We start from the raw sequence: 16,995 nt of genomic DNA on the forward strand, positions 1-16,995 counted from the left end.
AGCAGTGTATGACTGTATGGGGTGGTTGGTGTTGTAGTTTAAGTGAATGTGACCCAAGACTTGGTTTTGTTTCCCTTAATTAACTTTTGATGTCTTTCTCAAAACCCGAGTCTATTGTTGTGTGCTCAAATCTTATGGGGTTTTCTTGTTTCCTCCTCATTCCATTTTTGTATAAGGGTTCCTCCATGCCCAGGACAAGGAACCTATATGTAATGTTGGAATTCCCTAATAAAATACTAGTTAAGATATATTCAGTGACATCAAAACTTCCTTATTAATATCATATAATGATACTGCAAGACTTCAATTTATTTTATGAGTAAAATACACCCAACCCCTCAAGATTTGTTAGAATTACACTCCACCCCATTCTTATCTAAAATCTACACCCCACCCCATTTTATATTGAGACAAATTTAGTGACGAAAAATATTCTTCATTAATAATTAGTTATTATTTAAATTGTTAATCAATAATTTCAAAAAATATTTTCAATATAATCCAATAAATTAAAAAATGAAAACATCACAGTCCTCTCATTCTCTCAATCGCATTCTTCATCTGTAAATTCACAATGTAAATTCTGCAATAGCACACCTGACCGGTTGACAAACCATATCTCGAACATAGTGAAACATGCTTGTATTTTCATATTTGGTAATAATTCATTTTTAATCAAAATAATCTCTTTATACCTCAAATTTTCAAAATTGGATTGTAGACCCAAAAAGCAACACAAATGGGTGAAGAAAATAGAGAAACAAAATTAAGAAACATGAAGTGGATCGGAGGTTATTAGAACCCAACGATGCGGTGGAGCACCGTTTTTAACAAAATCCAACAACATCTTAAACCAACAGAGCGTTTGCTCACAACTTAAATGGGTAAAGTTCACAAGAAGTAGTTGAACAAGCGGCTTTGGGGATGTGCGATTCACGTTCTGGGGTTCAGGTTGCAACAAAACTTTGAGGCATGGTGGTGCCATGGGGTTTCACATTCTGGGACGGTGGCCGCCGTGTTAAAGGGAGCAAAGGCTTGGTGGTGACCGTTTGTGGCGAGAAATATGATTTGGAGATAGATGAGACGTGGACTTAACAGACATAGTGGATGATTTTTTTAAATTTAATTCAGTAAATTTATTTTCATAAATTAATGTATGATAGTGTATATGCATTAAATTTATTTAAATTTTAACTAATTAGTAATTATTTTTTATTAGTGACGAATTTGTTTTCGTCACTAAAGTTTGCCTTTATAAAAAAATGGGGTGGAGTGTAGATTTTAAAAAAGAATGGGGTGAAGTGTCATTCTTACAAACCTTGAGGGGGTGAGTGTATTTTACTCTTATTTTATTTATTGAATTTTAAAAGCTCTACATGTTTTATTATATGAGATTGTAATTAGTTATTATTTTATTTATTGGATTTTAAAAGCTCTACATGTTTTATTATATGAGATTGTAATTAGTTTATCACATATGAGCATTTTAGCTGTTGTAAAGTAGAATGGAGAGAACTTTGAAAATATTTGGAGTTTTTTTTTTCTCCCTGTAGCCTCCTTTTTGCGTGACAATGGAGTATAATTGTGTTAATACTTGTTTGGTGTCTAAAAATATGTAACGGTTACTAAGGTAGTGGAAGAGACTTGTTAGTCGTCAATGCGAACTAGCCATTGGAAGTACTGGCCTAGGGCTTAAGGTCAGTCATTAGCACGCTAAGATAAAACAGCTACATAAAAGAGTTATGTATATGGACAAAATTTGAGGAAAGGAACACAAGCTCAAATACATGACCGGAGAGATTTAATGGACTTCTAGAAGATCTTCACGTGCAAAAGCATCAACAGGTTCAATCCCTTTGATTTGGGGAAAACAATTATTGCTAATGATCCAACTGATTCAAAGAAGATCGACTCAAAACAAGATTTCAGGATGATTAGGAGAAGCAAAACACTAACACCCCACGATCTATAAATCATGAGACATAGGTAGTAGCAGGTAGTTGTTACCTATCATGGGTTAACCAAATTTGCTTTTGTAAATAGAGAAATGTCATTTGTACAAAACACAACTCAAACAATCAATCAAATCTATAAATTTTCCGCATTTATTTTTTTTCTTTACTTAATTTCCCGTCTTTACCTTTCAACATTGAAATTCATTTAAAGTCTTTTCGCCCTTTACGTTTCATCCGTTTACTTCAGCCTTTTATTTTTATCGTTTTAAGCCTTTTAACCATTTTAGTCGTTCACTTAATTCATATCTTTACCTTACTCACAACCCATCAGTATCGATCACCAAACGTTTATTAGAGTGTCTTAGGAATTTGTATTGAGAAACGTATATAGTCCCTTCCTCAAGTAATCGCTTGATTAGAGAATCGTTATATTGGTTTTTCAACCAACCTATAAGTCTAAATATATTTGTAAACCAACAATACTCAAATTCTAAAATGGCTAAGTATTGAGAAGAGTCTAGTATTAATGGTAAAGTATAAAACTCTTTCTTCTACCCAGTCTTATTAATTGTGAATGAGGAAAGCAAAATCCTATTATACATGACAAATGCTGGCAGATTATGTTGTAAATGGAAGTTATATGGCGGGATATCGACCATGACCGAAAGTAAAAAAATTGCCATGATAAACCGCCATGGTGAATATTTAATAACAAAATTGTTTGATCACTTAAACGTGGTGAAAGTGATTTCATCTACATTATCGCAATATTTGCTATCATATCTAATTCATTTCACCACCAACACACATCAACTCCCTCTCGGCAGAGAAGCTCCATGAAAGGGAGAAACCACCATCGTGAAAGGAAGGAGCTGGCCGCAAGCCCCACCGTGCGGAGGACGCCACCGCCACATCTTCTTCCCAATTTGGGGATGTGGCGGTGGGCGCCATTTGCCATGGCTGTGAACCCACCACGAGTCAAAAAGAAGCTGGTACCAGTACTGAATTTGGGGATCGTTGGACCCCTATGACATGCACGAGAGAATCAGGTTAGGAAGGGGATACCCTCAACATGAAATTATGTCTGATATAATTGTTTGATATGTTTTCTGGAATTGCATGTTGAAATATGTGTATGATTTGGAATGTGGACTGTGTGATCTATTGCTTTACTTTACTATATTTCTGATGCTCACATGATATGATGATGTTATAAATTTTCATACTGATGTCCTGATTGAATGATGAGAAGTGTACATTATTCTGTTATGTATATAATGGTATGTTGGCTTGATTAATGAATTAAAGTATACTAACTACCCATTTGCTAAAAAGTTTTTGGTGCAAGATACTAGTACTGTGATCTGTCCTTGAACTTTGAATGCAGTTTTGTTGTATTGCACCCCTCATAAAGTTTTGTGAAGTGTGATACTATAGAATTCTGCTATATAGCTGTCCTAGAGTCTTGTTACTTATCATTAAGTAAATTCCCCAATAGATAATTAGATAGCAACATAACACTGTAGTATGTGCATGATTTTCTCTTCCTCACACCCATGTTCTGCAATAATGTGGAAACTGCATATTATGCAGAAATAGATTCCTCCTAATCCTTCCATCCCCCAATTGAATGTTTAATATGTTGCTGATCACATTAACCAACATCATAGCCTTAAAGTTTCTACAATACTGGTAACTGGGAAGTTTAGATAGGACACCTTGAGTTTGACATTATAAGAGTATTATTACATAGTGTATACTCTTATGAGAGTAATAGTTAGGAGAAATAACTAAAGGTAAACAGTAAGCTTCTCCTAAGTACTATTACATAGTGTATACTCTTATAGACATACACATAACTAAGGACCTGAGTTTAGTGCAATGGTATGTGTGCTAAAGTTGATTTAGAACCATATATTCTGTCATGTAAACTGACTTGTCCATGACCCCTACTTTGGTAATTGACCCTTGAGGGTTGATTACTTAAGTGGAGAAAGACATATTGCGATTGGACATGATGGAAGGTTTTGCTACATGTCTAATATCTAGATGGATAATTATACTGGGTTGATTAGCTTGAACTATCTGTACCTTGTCATTTATAAAATTATTGAGTTACCTTTGTGGATGACAATCTAGGAAGCAGGAAATTTTCTGCATAGAAGTTTTTCTATGCAGCTGTGCTAAAATGATCGCAACTTGAGCTAGGAAACTCCTTCTTAGATGTAACCAATTTTGTTAGGAAGCTATTACATATTAGGATTGATGTTGATGAGATGCGATCTGATGGAAAGATTGCGGCGTTTCAGTCTCCTCCTCTGGTTTTTTAATGCAGATTATGTCCTGGTTCCACTCTCTTTGCGGCTGGGTTTATGGAATGGGGAGGTGTATCGTGGCCTACTTGGTTCTAGCCATATCTCCCTTGGTGTTGTTGTTCCTCCTCTTCTCCCTTTTACACTTGGCATGGGTGCTCCCGGCTTAGGTTCTTCAGTGTGCAACCTTGTTGGTTGCTCAACCATGGACATTCCTTCTTCTCCGGTGATGTTTGGTGCCTTGGTCATTGATCTTCAAGGTCAATATGGTCTTTTGGGGTATTTCCGTGATAATGGTTTGAGAAGAGGTTTTGGTCTACTTCTCCCTGGGAAGAGGAGGTTGATCCAACCTCCTTCCCCCGGGGCTGTGAAGGAATAGCTCCAAGTCCTATGGGAAGACCCAAGAAAATAGAGAAGAGAGGTAGAAAGAAGAAGCGTCAAGTTGGGGTTTTCAGTGACATTTTTTAGTAGAGGACACGGCTCTAGAGGAGTCTAGCGAACAGAATCAGGTGATGCTTTTGCCAAAGGAGTTCTCGGAGCCACAATGTGTTATGACTAGGGTCAGGAGTTCCCTTCTGATGGGGATCAAATTATTTGGGCATGGTGTATGATTGTTCAAATGATGTTGCTCTGAATCAAATTGGGTCCCAGATTAATGCGTGCAGTCTTCATAGGGAAGGTGGGAAGCAGAGGATGAGTAAGGGGTTGACTTGCTAGATGTTGGTGGGTTTGTCTAACTTTAGCTCTCTTGGGAGTTGCTCAATGGGGCTTTGTTGGTCTTTTTGTTTAGTTGGATTTTTTGGGGTTTGGTTTCTTCAGTCCTTTGTATTTGGTAGGCTGGGTTGATTTTCGGGATGTCCTCCCTTTTTGTAGGATTTCACTATCCTTTTAAGCAGGACGATGTATATTTGTCCTCTCATCAATATACTCTTTGCTTTCTAAAAAAACGCTGAACATCTGATAGAGCAACTTATCTTGTGGAAATTTCAAAAGTTAACTCCTGAAAAAAAAATCACATGTAAAGCGGCTTATGTCCGTTTTATCCTATGAAAACTTTGACTTCGGAAATTTCTTTTATATATCTTCATTAATATGTTGAAAATGAAACTTTAATCAAAGGAAATACTATTTTACTTAATGTGAATAGAGAAATATTACTATATTATTCACCCGGGATACGCGGGATCAACATCTAGTATATTTTATTATAAAAACTTTAAAATATATTATATTTAACTCAAATAATAAACTATATTATTATATATTATATTTATTATATATTGTTATATTATTATCGTGTTTATATTTTGTACCTTTTTTCTTGCTAAGAATTAATGCACGCATACATGCTTTGTACCTATAGCTAAATTTCATTCTATAAGTATAAATTTGGTTTTGTGGCAACCATTGCATATTCAAAGCCTCTCAGATATATCTCCTGCAATTATTCAGACAATGGAGAGTTCTGATGACTTGCAGAAAAAAATCGCAATGATGAAGCAGTCTTTCTTTGATGAGGTTTTTTCCTTCTCTGATACAAATTTTGACATGGTTGTTTTGATTCATTTCTGTTCTGTTTTTCATTTTTGAGATTTTTTTAGTATTATTTAAGTGTAAAATTTCACATTTGATATTAGCTTGATTTCCCCACAATAGGAAAACCTCTCATTATATCTACCATGGTGGAATGTCAACTTATAATTTATTTATGGAAAAAAAATTGGAGGAAATTTTGGTGAGTCAACATAAAATTTAGTCTTAAACATCAAACTATAATTTTCTCTGAAGCATTCTCAAGATTGAGGCGTGTGTGCTATTTCCTCAGCTTAATTTGATTTTCTTACCCCTTTTTGTAGTTTTTGGTTGTCCTTTTCACGCCTCACAAACTAACCAATCGCATATATGTATCTTATTAGAATTAAAATTCAAAATTTCTCTTTCTTGACATGATATCTCCAAAGATTGATGTGTTTGTTTAGGTTTGTATTCAATATCTCAAAATCATTCACAATATTGTTTACTGTGCCTTTAAATTACTAGAATCGTGAAAGAGTATAAACTATAATATATAGTTTCCTTATTGGATATGAGTTGGAGTTTGTGTGTACCACTTATGCAAACACATTGAACAAACTTGACAAATATAGTCTCTTGTGGAGATTTTCAAACACAAATAACTCAATTTAGTTATTAACTTATGTTTAAATGATGAAAATTTGCATTTGTGTAAAATGTTTCAGGGATTTCTGGATCCAACCCAATTTCAACAACTGGAGAATTTGCAAGACAAGGAAATGCCGAACTTTCTTAAGGATGTTTTCTCTTTGTACTTCATGGATGCAACTAGGAAGTATGCTGAAATTGAGCAAAACCTGTGAGTAAACGTGCAGAAACACACATTAATACTAGAAAATTAATGTATATTATTTTTACTACATCATAATGTTAAATTAGTGTTTCTGTTGAAATTTCTTTCATATTCATTTTCATACACATGCAACATAAATTTTTAATTGATCGATTGTGTATTTACAGTCACCAAGAATCTTCAGAGAAGCAAAGGAAAGACTTGAATAGGCTTATTCTCAAACTCAAGGGAAGTGCGATGGAGTAAGTACTTTTCTTCCTCTTCCCCAATTAAACTTCAAAACATATTTTATTGACTTTATACAATTAATTAAGAATGAGCAATATTACTTTTTCAGCATTGGTGCTCTGAAGACTTCAAATGAAGTTAATAAGATGATAGATTTTTTCAAAGAAGGCAATATGGAAAGGTGATTATAACACTTGATCCCAATTTGTACCCCTATTTCCTTCTAGCCAAATAAATTATTGCAAGATTGAAAATTCTGTTCTCTACTTACATGCTAACTAAGCCATATATGAATTATGCAGGTTCGTGGCTTCTTTTGAACAAGTGAAGATAGAGGATGAAAATTTGAGGGTGAAAATGGATCCTTACTTTCAGGTATGATGCACAAACAACACACTGATTATAATTGAAGGAACTCCTAAGAAACTTACTTTTGAGAAAAAAAGTAAAGAATTATAGTTAGTTGAAAAGTAACAATGGCTATTTAAATATGTTTATAACTTATTCTACATATCGATAGAAAACATTAAATATTTTAATTTTTTTCTTCCAAGTGAATTTATCACTGGGAGAAGTTAAATTTGTCATCTCACCAATAACTTTTTTCTAGAAAAAAATTCTTTTAAGTGCTGGAAAAAAATCTTTTTCTAGAAAACATTAAATTGTTACTCATTTTTAGTTTTTTTTTTTTTACATTTTTAAAAAGATATAATGTATGAGATTATAGAAGGATGATAGATTTTCAGTTGTGCTTTTCTTTTACTTTTTCCATTTCCATAATTGCATCAAAAAAGTGAGACAAAAAAATCCACATAACTGAATTGAACATATATAATAAGTAATATGTAATTTGATAAATATTGTTGCAGTTGCTTGAGCAAGAAGGGTCCTCTGGGGAAGAAGAGAATCCTGAGTCCCTAGCTGTTGAGAATCGTACTCTCAAGTGAAGATATGTAGCAATGTATGGGTGTTGCGGTTGAAGTGGAAGTGACTTAAGACTTGATTTGTTTCACCTTAATTAGCTAAATCTGGATCTGTTGCTCTGTACTCAAATCTTATATGGTTTTCTTGTTTCTGCATTCCATTTTTAAATAAGGGTTTACTCCATGCCCATTGAAATTCCTAATAAAGTACTCAAGAATAATATATTTGGTGTGTTCAAATCTTGTTTATTATTGAGTGGTTGGTTAAAGTGATACATGTTTATTTTTATTCAGAAATATCATGATTTCAAGTATTGTGAATGGAAAAAAAACTCTGTTGGGTGAGCTAATCTCACCATAGTGTGAAATGTTCCACTAAAATTCAATATCTATCATTCATTTTGATCTAATAATGCTAGTTAAGCGCTCTCACCTCTCATCATAACACATTCCTCTCACTGTTATGTCTCATATATATATATATATATATATATATATATATTATTGTCAACCTTATAATTATAGACCTTTGGGAAATATTTTTTTTTGGGTCCAACTAACCATTGCAATTTACATGCACATAACATTTAGATTTTGGATTCGGGTCCAGATCATACTATACTTGTGATAGCCTATTTTTGTACAAAACCTGGGCCCTTAAAGTTGAACAGAGGGCCTCAAACCCAAATCTTCTTAGGTGGGCTTGAGAGAAGACCATGATGCATTCTCAGGGTGATATCATATTCCTCAATAATGTCTCCATGAAAATAATTTACATAACCTAAGTTTGGATTTGATAGCTGGCAAGGTTAAAAAATGCACCTCTCTTGTGCCTAAGTTGAGAATATGTTCCTTGCTCCAGAACCTTGCCTTCTGACACATAGGAAATTGAGTCAAGCTCTTTGATGGTGTTAAGCCTGTGTGCCACAACAATGGTAGTTCTTCCAACCATGGTCCTATCTAGTGCCTCTTGCACCACTTGTTCTGATTGCACATCCAAAGCACTTGTTGCCTCATCTAGTAGCAGTATCATTGGGTTTCGAATTATGGCCCTTGCTATTGCTATTCTCTGCTTTTGCCCCCCTGATAATTGTACTCCCCTTTCTCCACATTCAGTTTCATATCCATTTTTCAGTGATCTGCATTACCAGAAAGTAAAATTACACTTCTTTAAATGCCAAGTAATATTGCATTACACTCAATTAGTAATTCAACATTGATTGTGATGTCAGTCTAGCTTAGATCATATTACTATTGTTTGGTAATATTAAACTAAGGATGAGAAATTAATCTGTATGTATTCTTTTGTCTAATGTTTGATTGAATAACATGTTTCAATAAATTTCTGTTTACTCATACACTTAGAACCTGAACCCGTTTGGATGCAAATCAAAGAACACTTATTGAAGTTTTTTTATTGTTTTTCTAGTAGATAAACTCCAATAAGCTCTAATTAGTCTGTATCCGAACATACTCCTGGGTTCAGAACTAACTCTAGGCTGAAAATTAACTTAAAGTGAGGATTGTCTAATTATTTGGCCATATCTCTAAAAAATATGAGACTTTAATTATTTGTCACATTCATACAGTGAATGTTTAAAACTAGAGAGCACATACCATATATGCAGAGAGAATACTTACGATATGAATTCATGAGCATTTGCAGCTCTTGCAGCCTCAACCACTTCGTTCTCTGTTGCATCTTGCTTCCCAAACAAAATGTTGTCCCTTATGCTGCCAGAATATATCACAGGTTCTTGGCTTACGAGTGCAGTGTGTTGCCTGTACCAGTGGATGTCTAATTCCCTTATGTCCACGTTATCCACTTTCACTGAACCTCTCTCAACATCATAGAATCTCTGAATCAAGGCAATCACTGTTGATTTCCCACATCCACTTTTCCCAACTAGACCAACACTCTTTCCTGGCTTCACCTCCAAGCAAAACTTGCGCAGAATCGGAGTCCTTGCCCTGCTTGGATAAGCAAAATCAACATTCTTCAACTCTATCTTTCCACTCATCTTTTCCAACTTAATGCCATTAATGCTATCTCCAACCTAATCAATCAAACAACCAGTGGATTAAATGGTAACAATAACATCATAAGGTATTAGAATTGATTTTGATTTTAGAATCAATTGTATAGTTGTATATATTAAGAGCTTTATACATACCTTAGGAATTAGTGATTTCCTGTCAAGGATTTCAAATATGGATGCTACTGCTGTTGAGCTCTTAGCAAGGTCAGAAGTCATGCTTCCAGCTTCAGCTATGACCTTGCCAGTGCTCACCAACACAAAAAAATGTTTTGAACACATCCCCTGCTGAGATTTCTCCCTTTCCAACCAAACTACCACCATACCAGAAATCCAAAGCCCATGTCATGAAAGTTAGGCACTGAGCAGAACCCATTCCAATACCAGCTAGCCAAGACTTCTTCCTCGCCTCCTTCCTTGGTGCCTCTTGAGCCTCATCAAACAGTCTCAGAACTTTTGTGATGCTGCCAAATGATGTCACAATTCTATGATTATAAACCGCCTCCACTGCGATCTGCGTGCTTCGATTCTGCGCCTTGACAAACTTGGTTGAAAGTGTAGAGAGTAATACTTTTCTGGTGTAAAAGCAAAGGATTGCAAGTGGCTGTACTGCTATCATGACAAGAGCAAGCTTCCACGCCACGGCGAGCCCGATGATCATTGCAATGGTGACAGCTGAAGTGGTTTGAACAAGCAAACAGAGCCGGTCCGCGACAAGGGACTTCACCATGGAAGCCTCATGGCTCAACCTTGAGCACAATGCTCCACTTGAGTTTATCTCCTCATCAAACCATGCAGTTTCAAAGGTTAAGATCTTCTCCAGCATGTGCAATCTAATCCTTTTGGTTAACTTGGCTCCCATGTAAGCAAAATTGTAGTGTTGCAAGACATTGAGGGTAATAGAAGCAAGTGATAGCAAAGAGAAAATTAGAGAATACATCCTAATTCTTTTTCTCATTTCCTCATGGCTATCAGCAAAAAATGCAGAAATCATGCCACCAATTGTTAAAGCATATAGAGGTTGAACTGAGCCAAAGGCTATAGCTGAGAGGGTTCCAATAAGACCTTGTTTCCATTCAGGGGAATTCAGAGATAGAAGCCTTGGAAATGAAGGTGGAGGGTGAGGAACAGGAGATGGGGTGGTTGTAATATCATCAGGCAATGGTGACTTTGGATAAATTGCAGGGCTTGACCTTGCACTGCTTGGTCTACCTGCACTGCTTCTTGCTGAAGAAAAAACACCTGGTTCTGGATTTTGGTCCTGGTCATCCATGCTCAATTGTGTTTGTAGTTTTGCAAGTCTTGCATAGTGGGCATTAGGAGAGTTGATGAGTTCATTGTGTGTACCAGTTTCAATGATGCAACCACCACTTACAACTGCTATGAGGTCTGCATTTCTAATAGTTGATAGCTTGTGGGCAACAACCTGATATTATACAAAGGAGGTGCAATTAAATTTGGTTCAAGCACTTAAATCCTGTTTGGATACTGACTAAAGAGCACTTAATGGAGTTTATATACTAAAAAAACATAGATATGCTTCAATAAGTGTTATTTGGTCTGGATCCTAACTGACCCTTGTTCACTATGGTATTAAAATTGAAGGCATTAAGTTTGTGTTAAGTTATGCCTCTTAATAAAATTGAGGTGTGATGAACTAAGAGCTCGTTTGGATATCTAAGGGAAAGTATGAAATGGAAAAATAACACATTCGAGACACTTTTTGTTAAAGTAATTGTTATTTTAACAAGTGTCTCTCGAATGTGTTATTTTCTCATTTTGATACTTTCCATCAGGTATCTAAACAGGCTCTAAGTAATTTAGTGTATAGATTTGAATATATACTTTTGATAATTCGTTATTGTTCTTCACTAAGGAGCAAATGGATGATTGTACATACCAAAGTAGTCCTCCCCATGGAGGCCTGATCTAGGGCATTCTGAACTAGTAATTCTGATTCAGAGTCAAGAGCACTGGTTGCCTCATCAAGTAGGAGAATTACTGGATTCTTTATGATGGCCCTTGCAATGGCTATTCGCTGCTTTTGCCCTCCTGAAAGAAGTGCTCCCTTTTCTCCAATCTAGTTAACAATACACTAAGTTAGCAGCTGCCTATTTTCGTTTGATTTAAGTTTAAAATTCGAGCCGAATGATCTTAATCGAACGGCTCAGATTGCATGACTGTACGAATTTAAGAAATCTCACATTGCATTGAAGATATTGAGAGTTGAGACTAGTAACTTACCTTGGTTTCATAACCCTCAGGAAGTTGCCTTATGAAGTTATGAGCATTGGCTGCTGAAGCTGCAGCTACAATTTCATCCATGGTAGCATCAGGCTTCCCAAACACAATATTCTCCTTAATGGATGTTCCAAACATTGCATGTTCTTGACTCACAAGTCCCATTTTCCCTCTTATCCATTTCAACTGCAAACTCTTTATGTCCACACCATCAACCCTCACAACACCTTCATCAGCATCATAGAATCTTTGCAGTAATGCTATTGCAGTGGATTTGCCACTTCCACTAGCACCAACTAGAGCAATGGTTTTCCCTGCTTCCACTTTGAGATTAAAATTGTTAAGAACAACTGTGTCTGGACGAGAAGGGTATGTGAATTTCACATGCTCAAAATCAAGGTTGCCACTAATGGTATCTAATATGTGTCCCTTTGTGTCTTCACCATCAATTTGTGGAGTTCGGTCAATCATATGAAATATGCGTGAGGCTGCAACTGATGCTTCCGTGAAGTACTTCAAATCAGGAAGTACTACTCCAAGGGATCTACATTTACGTTTCAATAATTAGCAAGGAAAAAAAGTAAAAAACACACACCATGAATGATAAACGTATAACATTTTGAAAGGTTTAATTGAGTAACGGAACATTGTAAAGGTCAAAAAAATAAATTAATTTATTTTTGTTAAAAAAGTTTTGGTGGGTCTGGCTTCAATCACCACCACAGGCCAACACATCCTTCCAGAATAACTAGTCAAATCGCTTATAAAAATATTTACAGATCCCCTACCAACATAGTCCTCATATCAGCCGCGGGAAATGCACACAATATTTTATTCTTTTTGTTTCTAATTTCAGTAGTGAAAAAATAAAATGACGTAAGTTAATTTCCAATATAGCTAACATTCTTTTTATGAGGCTTGATTGAGTAAATTTTCTCTTAAGCAGACTTTGTATTTACATAGACGATTAATTTTGATTGAAATTGTATTTATTTATTTATTTCGGGAGATTGTAATCTGTTTATCCAGTAAAAAAAAAATCAAGAATAATATTGTCATTTGAAGTTATTGATGATATATATAATATATGAAGGAGAGGTTAATTTAATGAGGCAATTTTGAGATTCATTATTTTCTTTTCTAAGTGCCATTATATATGATAATTTTTTCATTGTCGTCAACCTGATCATCATGATAGGTTCAAGTGGTAGGAGTTAGGAGATATATAGGTTGGGTAGGGGAGGTCCAGAAATTGATTCCTGGCAAGTGCAATTTATCTTTCCAATGTAATAAAAAAATCATGATAGGTTCAAGCAGAAATAATTAGTAGTACTACATAACGATCATCAAAATGAAAAAAAAAATAGCATGTAAACTGTCATTTCTTTTAAAGTGGTATTATAAAATATTTTTACTGTATAAACACTAAATGTCTTTTTTATTTTAAAATGAAACAAAGTAAGAAAAAAGTTTAAAAGCATTACTTTTCTTAAAAGAAAATGTATATCCTGAAACCCCCTTTTCTTTACATCCTATCACTAGCTAGGAAAGAAAATACTACTTGAAAAAAATTTGTGCACATAAAATCTAGAAAATGATTTAATTTGCATGTTCAATCATGATTTTCCCTATAATTTATTTATTTAATTTAAACAAATCTTATTTTAATTGATGATTATTGATAAATTTAGAACACTTTGTTTAAATTTCTAACATTGAATGCCATTAATTTCCACTGAACTTCTTTCCGAAGCCTGTTTTTGGGTAAAGATTGCCAACAGAATATCCTCAAGTTGATCATTTTGGGCAAGTAGAATATTTGGCAATTGGCACATTAATTAGTGAAAGATAAAGATAAACACTTTTCTGGAGCGGCTAGATTCCGTTCTCATCATTCACATTATTTAAGCAATTTAAACTAATTATTTTATAATCCCCTTTTCCCTAAAGGAAATCATGTCAAATTGTCAATGCAGACTGCTTTAATTTATGTTAGATTCAGACTGTAGTTTTAACTCTAAAAATTATATTACTTGAACTTACTGCAGGCGTCCCAAATTTAATTGGATTATCAAGTTAATTCAAGCTATATGCTACTAAATTGTACTATAGTCACTAAAATGCTACTAAGTTGATTGGAAAATTTAATCAAATAGCAAACATTTATTTCCATCCTTTATATTAGCATATGATATTATAAGTCCCTACAATAGAAAAACACAAATGGAGACTCTCAACTTCTGCTAGCTTTTATTAATTTTGTTATAGCCTTTGGTGTATATAAGATTTTGTTGCACTTGCAACTAATATCCTTAGAACTTGGGATCGACCAAGTTGGAAACACTTAGAATTGTTTTTAGGAACAACTTAATTTTTTTTGAAACTAACAACTTAAGTTAAATTCAAGTTAGTCCTTACTCAATCCTAAAAATTATATTAAGAATGAGGATTCCTCCTTCATTTAACATGAATATATGTCTTATTATAAAATAAATCATCTGGAGATAAGTGATTTTGCTGATTATTTAGCAAAATAAGGTTGTAAAAGAGAAGTTAAGTTTTGGGTTTATTTTCATAAGTGATTTTCTTGTTTATGAATGAAATTGATTTTGATGTTAAAAATGAATCTACGATCTTTATTCATTTTTCCTTTAATGTGTAGAAACTAATAATATGATGTTGTGTGCCATGTTGTGCAGCAAGGAGCTGTAGAGAACCTTTGCTGCCGCAGAGGGTCCAAATTGTCATGGATGGAGACCAAGATGGAAATTTAATGAAAATTAAGGAACTATCTACTTACAGTCCACTCATGATGAAGGAAATGCCTGCTGCATAGATTCTTCCTCCACTTTCACCTTTGTACATGACCAAACGGCTCCCGTACCAAGCAAGAAAAGCCCATATTGCAAAAGAGATCCCTGTGCTTCCCACAGCAAGACCCTTAGCTATGCCTTGTTTAATCCCAAGCCTTGAAGTTCTATCCAATATATCTGAATATCTCCCCATGATTCTCTTCTCCGCGGTGAACGAATACACTGTTTTGATAGAGCTTAAGGCCTGTTCAACGATGGCGTTTGCCTTGCCGTACTCTTTTACAGACGATTTTGACAAGTAGATGAGGTACTTGCCATAAATCATGCCGGGGATGATAAGCAGGAGCAGCGATGGGAATGCTACTAAAGCCAGCCTCCATGAGAAGTAGGTGGCAAATGCAACCCCAGAGATGAATGATGATGAGTGCATTAAAAATAGGGGCACCTGATGATGAGAAATTAAACCAAGATGGAAAGGGGGGAAAAGGATGAGAAATTAGAAGACATTGTATAGAAAATGTTGAATTGCTATATATATTTTTGGTGTGACACAAGTATCCTCTCAAGAAACAATCATGTTCGAGTCGGGAATATTTGCGTCCTAGTGGGGTTAGATATTGTTTTTCCATACACAATACTCGGATTTGAGATTAAGGCCGGAAATTAAATTGAGCACCTTTTCACTTAGAACTTCTTGTATAAGAGAAGTGTCCTTTGATATGCTATTAATGATTTCTGAAGTAGTTGCTTCTTGTGAATCAAAAAACCCCACTTCTTGTCGGAGGACAGCTTCCAAATACTTGTAGCGAATTCTCAACACCTGCCTCTCACTTGTTTTGCTCCAACAATACCCTTCTGCAACCATCAAATCAATTTAGTGATCTATACATTCTTATAAGTATATCTATCTTAATTAATATTAGAGAACATGTAGATGCCTGATTTAGCTTAGTTGGGTTTATTATTTTTAAATAAACCTCTATCTTTTAGGGTTTCATACTAGAAATGAGCAAATACATGTGAAAACTAATTAGGATGTGACCTAGTTAAGTGCAATTCTGGATAATGTGAAAACTAATTTCTGTTTTTCATGCTTATTAAAGCGTTTACAAAATTTTCCTCAAATTAAAACAAAGGTTTGAGTTTGGATTACCCATGAAAGCAACCACCATAGCTGCTAATCCCAAGTAGACAAAATATAAGCTGCACTGAAAACAACAAACCAAAGAAGAAGAAAAATGAGAATTTAATACAACTTGGTGATACTAATAACAGATCACATGTTAATTAGCGTGTGTTTGGAAACCTGGTATAGGAGAAGATATTAGAACTTAGAAGTAAGTTTGTGAAAGAAAAAGTAATCTGATCTAAACATGGTATTAGAAGATGAGATAGCTAGGTAGTCATTAGGCACATACCTTTTCAACCTCAGTCATGGAAGTGCCACTAACTTGTTGGTTATTTTTATAACCTAAGCTGTTCATGATACGGCTAGCAAACAGGAGCAAAACGTTTGTGGACAAGCCATCTCCTATTGCTCCCAAAGCACCCATTAGCATGAGCACTAAATCAATCCAATCACCATATCTCAAAATGATGCATATGGAGGAGGTTCCCTCATCTATTTTCCTCATCTCACCCTTTTTTAACTCTTTTTCCTCCTTCAGTGTGATCTAGAGGACCTTCTTTGTCAATGTGTGGAAACAAAGAAGAGAGAGAGAGAGAGAGAGAGAGAGAGAGAGAGAGAGAGAGAGAGAGAGAGAGAGAGAGAGAGAGAGGTGAATTATGAAGGAATTGTTTGGTGCATTGATTAAGGTGTCAATTTCAGCACACTGCTTATATAAGTGCCAAAAGTGTGTCAAGGCTCCAAAAGAGTGAGTAGCATATTCCATGTATGTCATAGGCTTTATGTGGGGTTGTTAGAGATGTTTTTATGCTTAATTGGCGTATCATTTATTTTTCCCTTAAAGTCCCATGAGGCATGAGACAACCCCTTCTGGACTATGATGAGGATGGTCAATTAGCCATCATAGCACTCGCTCTCCCCCTTTCTTTCAATTAGTATAATTATATATAATTACTATTGTACTCTAATCTGAGATCACTTTGGCCATATATG

The 16,995-nt window shown here is 35.0% G+C and overlaps 2 protein-coding genes across 2 annotated transcripts; one reads left to right on the forward strand and one right to left on the reverse strand.

Annotated features, from left to right (window-relative positions):
- Window positions 1-2,892: 2,892 nt before the first annotated feature.
- On the forward strand, window positions 2,893-8,165 carry LOC130739025 (pseudo histidine-containing phosphotransfer protein 5-like). The gene is made up of 7 exons (XM_057591239.1): window positions 2,893-3,004; window positions 5,720-5,785; window positions 6,508-6,641; window positions 6,803-6,877; window positions 6,973-7,044; window positions 7,166-7,238; window positions 7,733-8,165. The coding sequence occupies exons 2-7, from the start codon at window positions 5,723-5,725 to the stop codon at window positions 7,808-7,810; spliced, it is 495 nt and encodes a 164-aa protein (XP_057447222.1). The 5' UTR covers window positions 2,893-3,004; window positions 5,720-5,722; the 3' UTR covers window positions 7,811-8,165.
- A 149-nt stretch (window positions 8,166-8,314) lies between these two features.
- LOC130739024 (putative ABC transporter B family member 8) lies at window positions 8,315-16,685 on the reverse strand. The gene is given in 10 exon segments (XM_057591238.1): window positions 8,315-8,925; window positions 9,428-9,843; window positions 9,961-10,089; window positions 10,091-11,248; window positions 11,723-11,902; window positions 12,067-12,607; window positions 14,864-15,321; window positions 15,553-15,731; window positions 16,030-16,084; window positions 16,295-16,685. Coding segments are annotated over 10 exon segments (3,690 nt in total). The 5' UTR covers window positions 16,511-16,685; the 3' UTR covers window positions 8,315-8,567.
- Window positions 16,686-16,995: the final 310 nt, after the last annotated feature.

The sequence above is a fragment of the Lotus japonicus genome, chromosome 2, assembly GCF_012489685.1.
Source record: "Lotus japonicus ecotype B-129 chromosome 2, LjGifu_v1.2".
In the NCBI taxonomy this organism is placed as follows: domain Eukaryota; kingdom Viridiplantae; phylum Streptophyta; class Magnoliopsida; order Fabales; family Fabaceae; genus Lotus; species Lotus japonicus.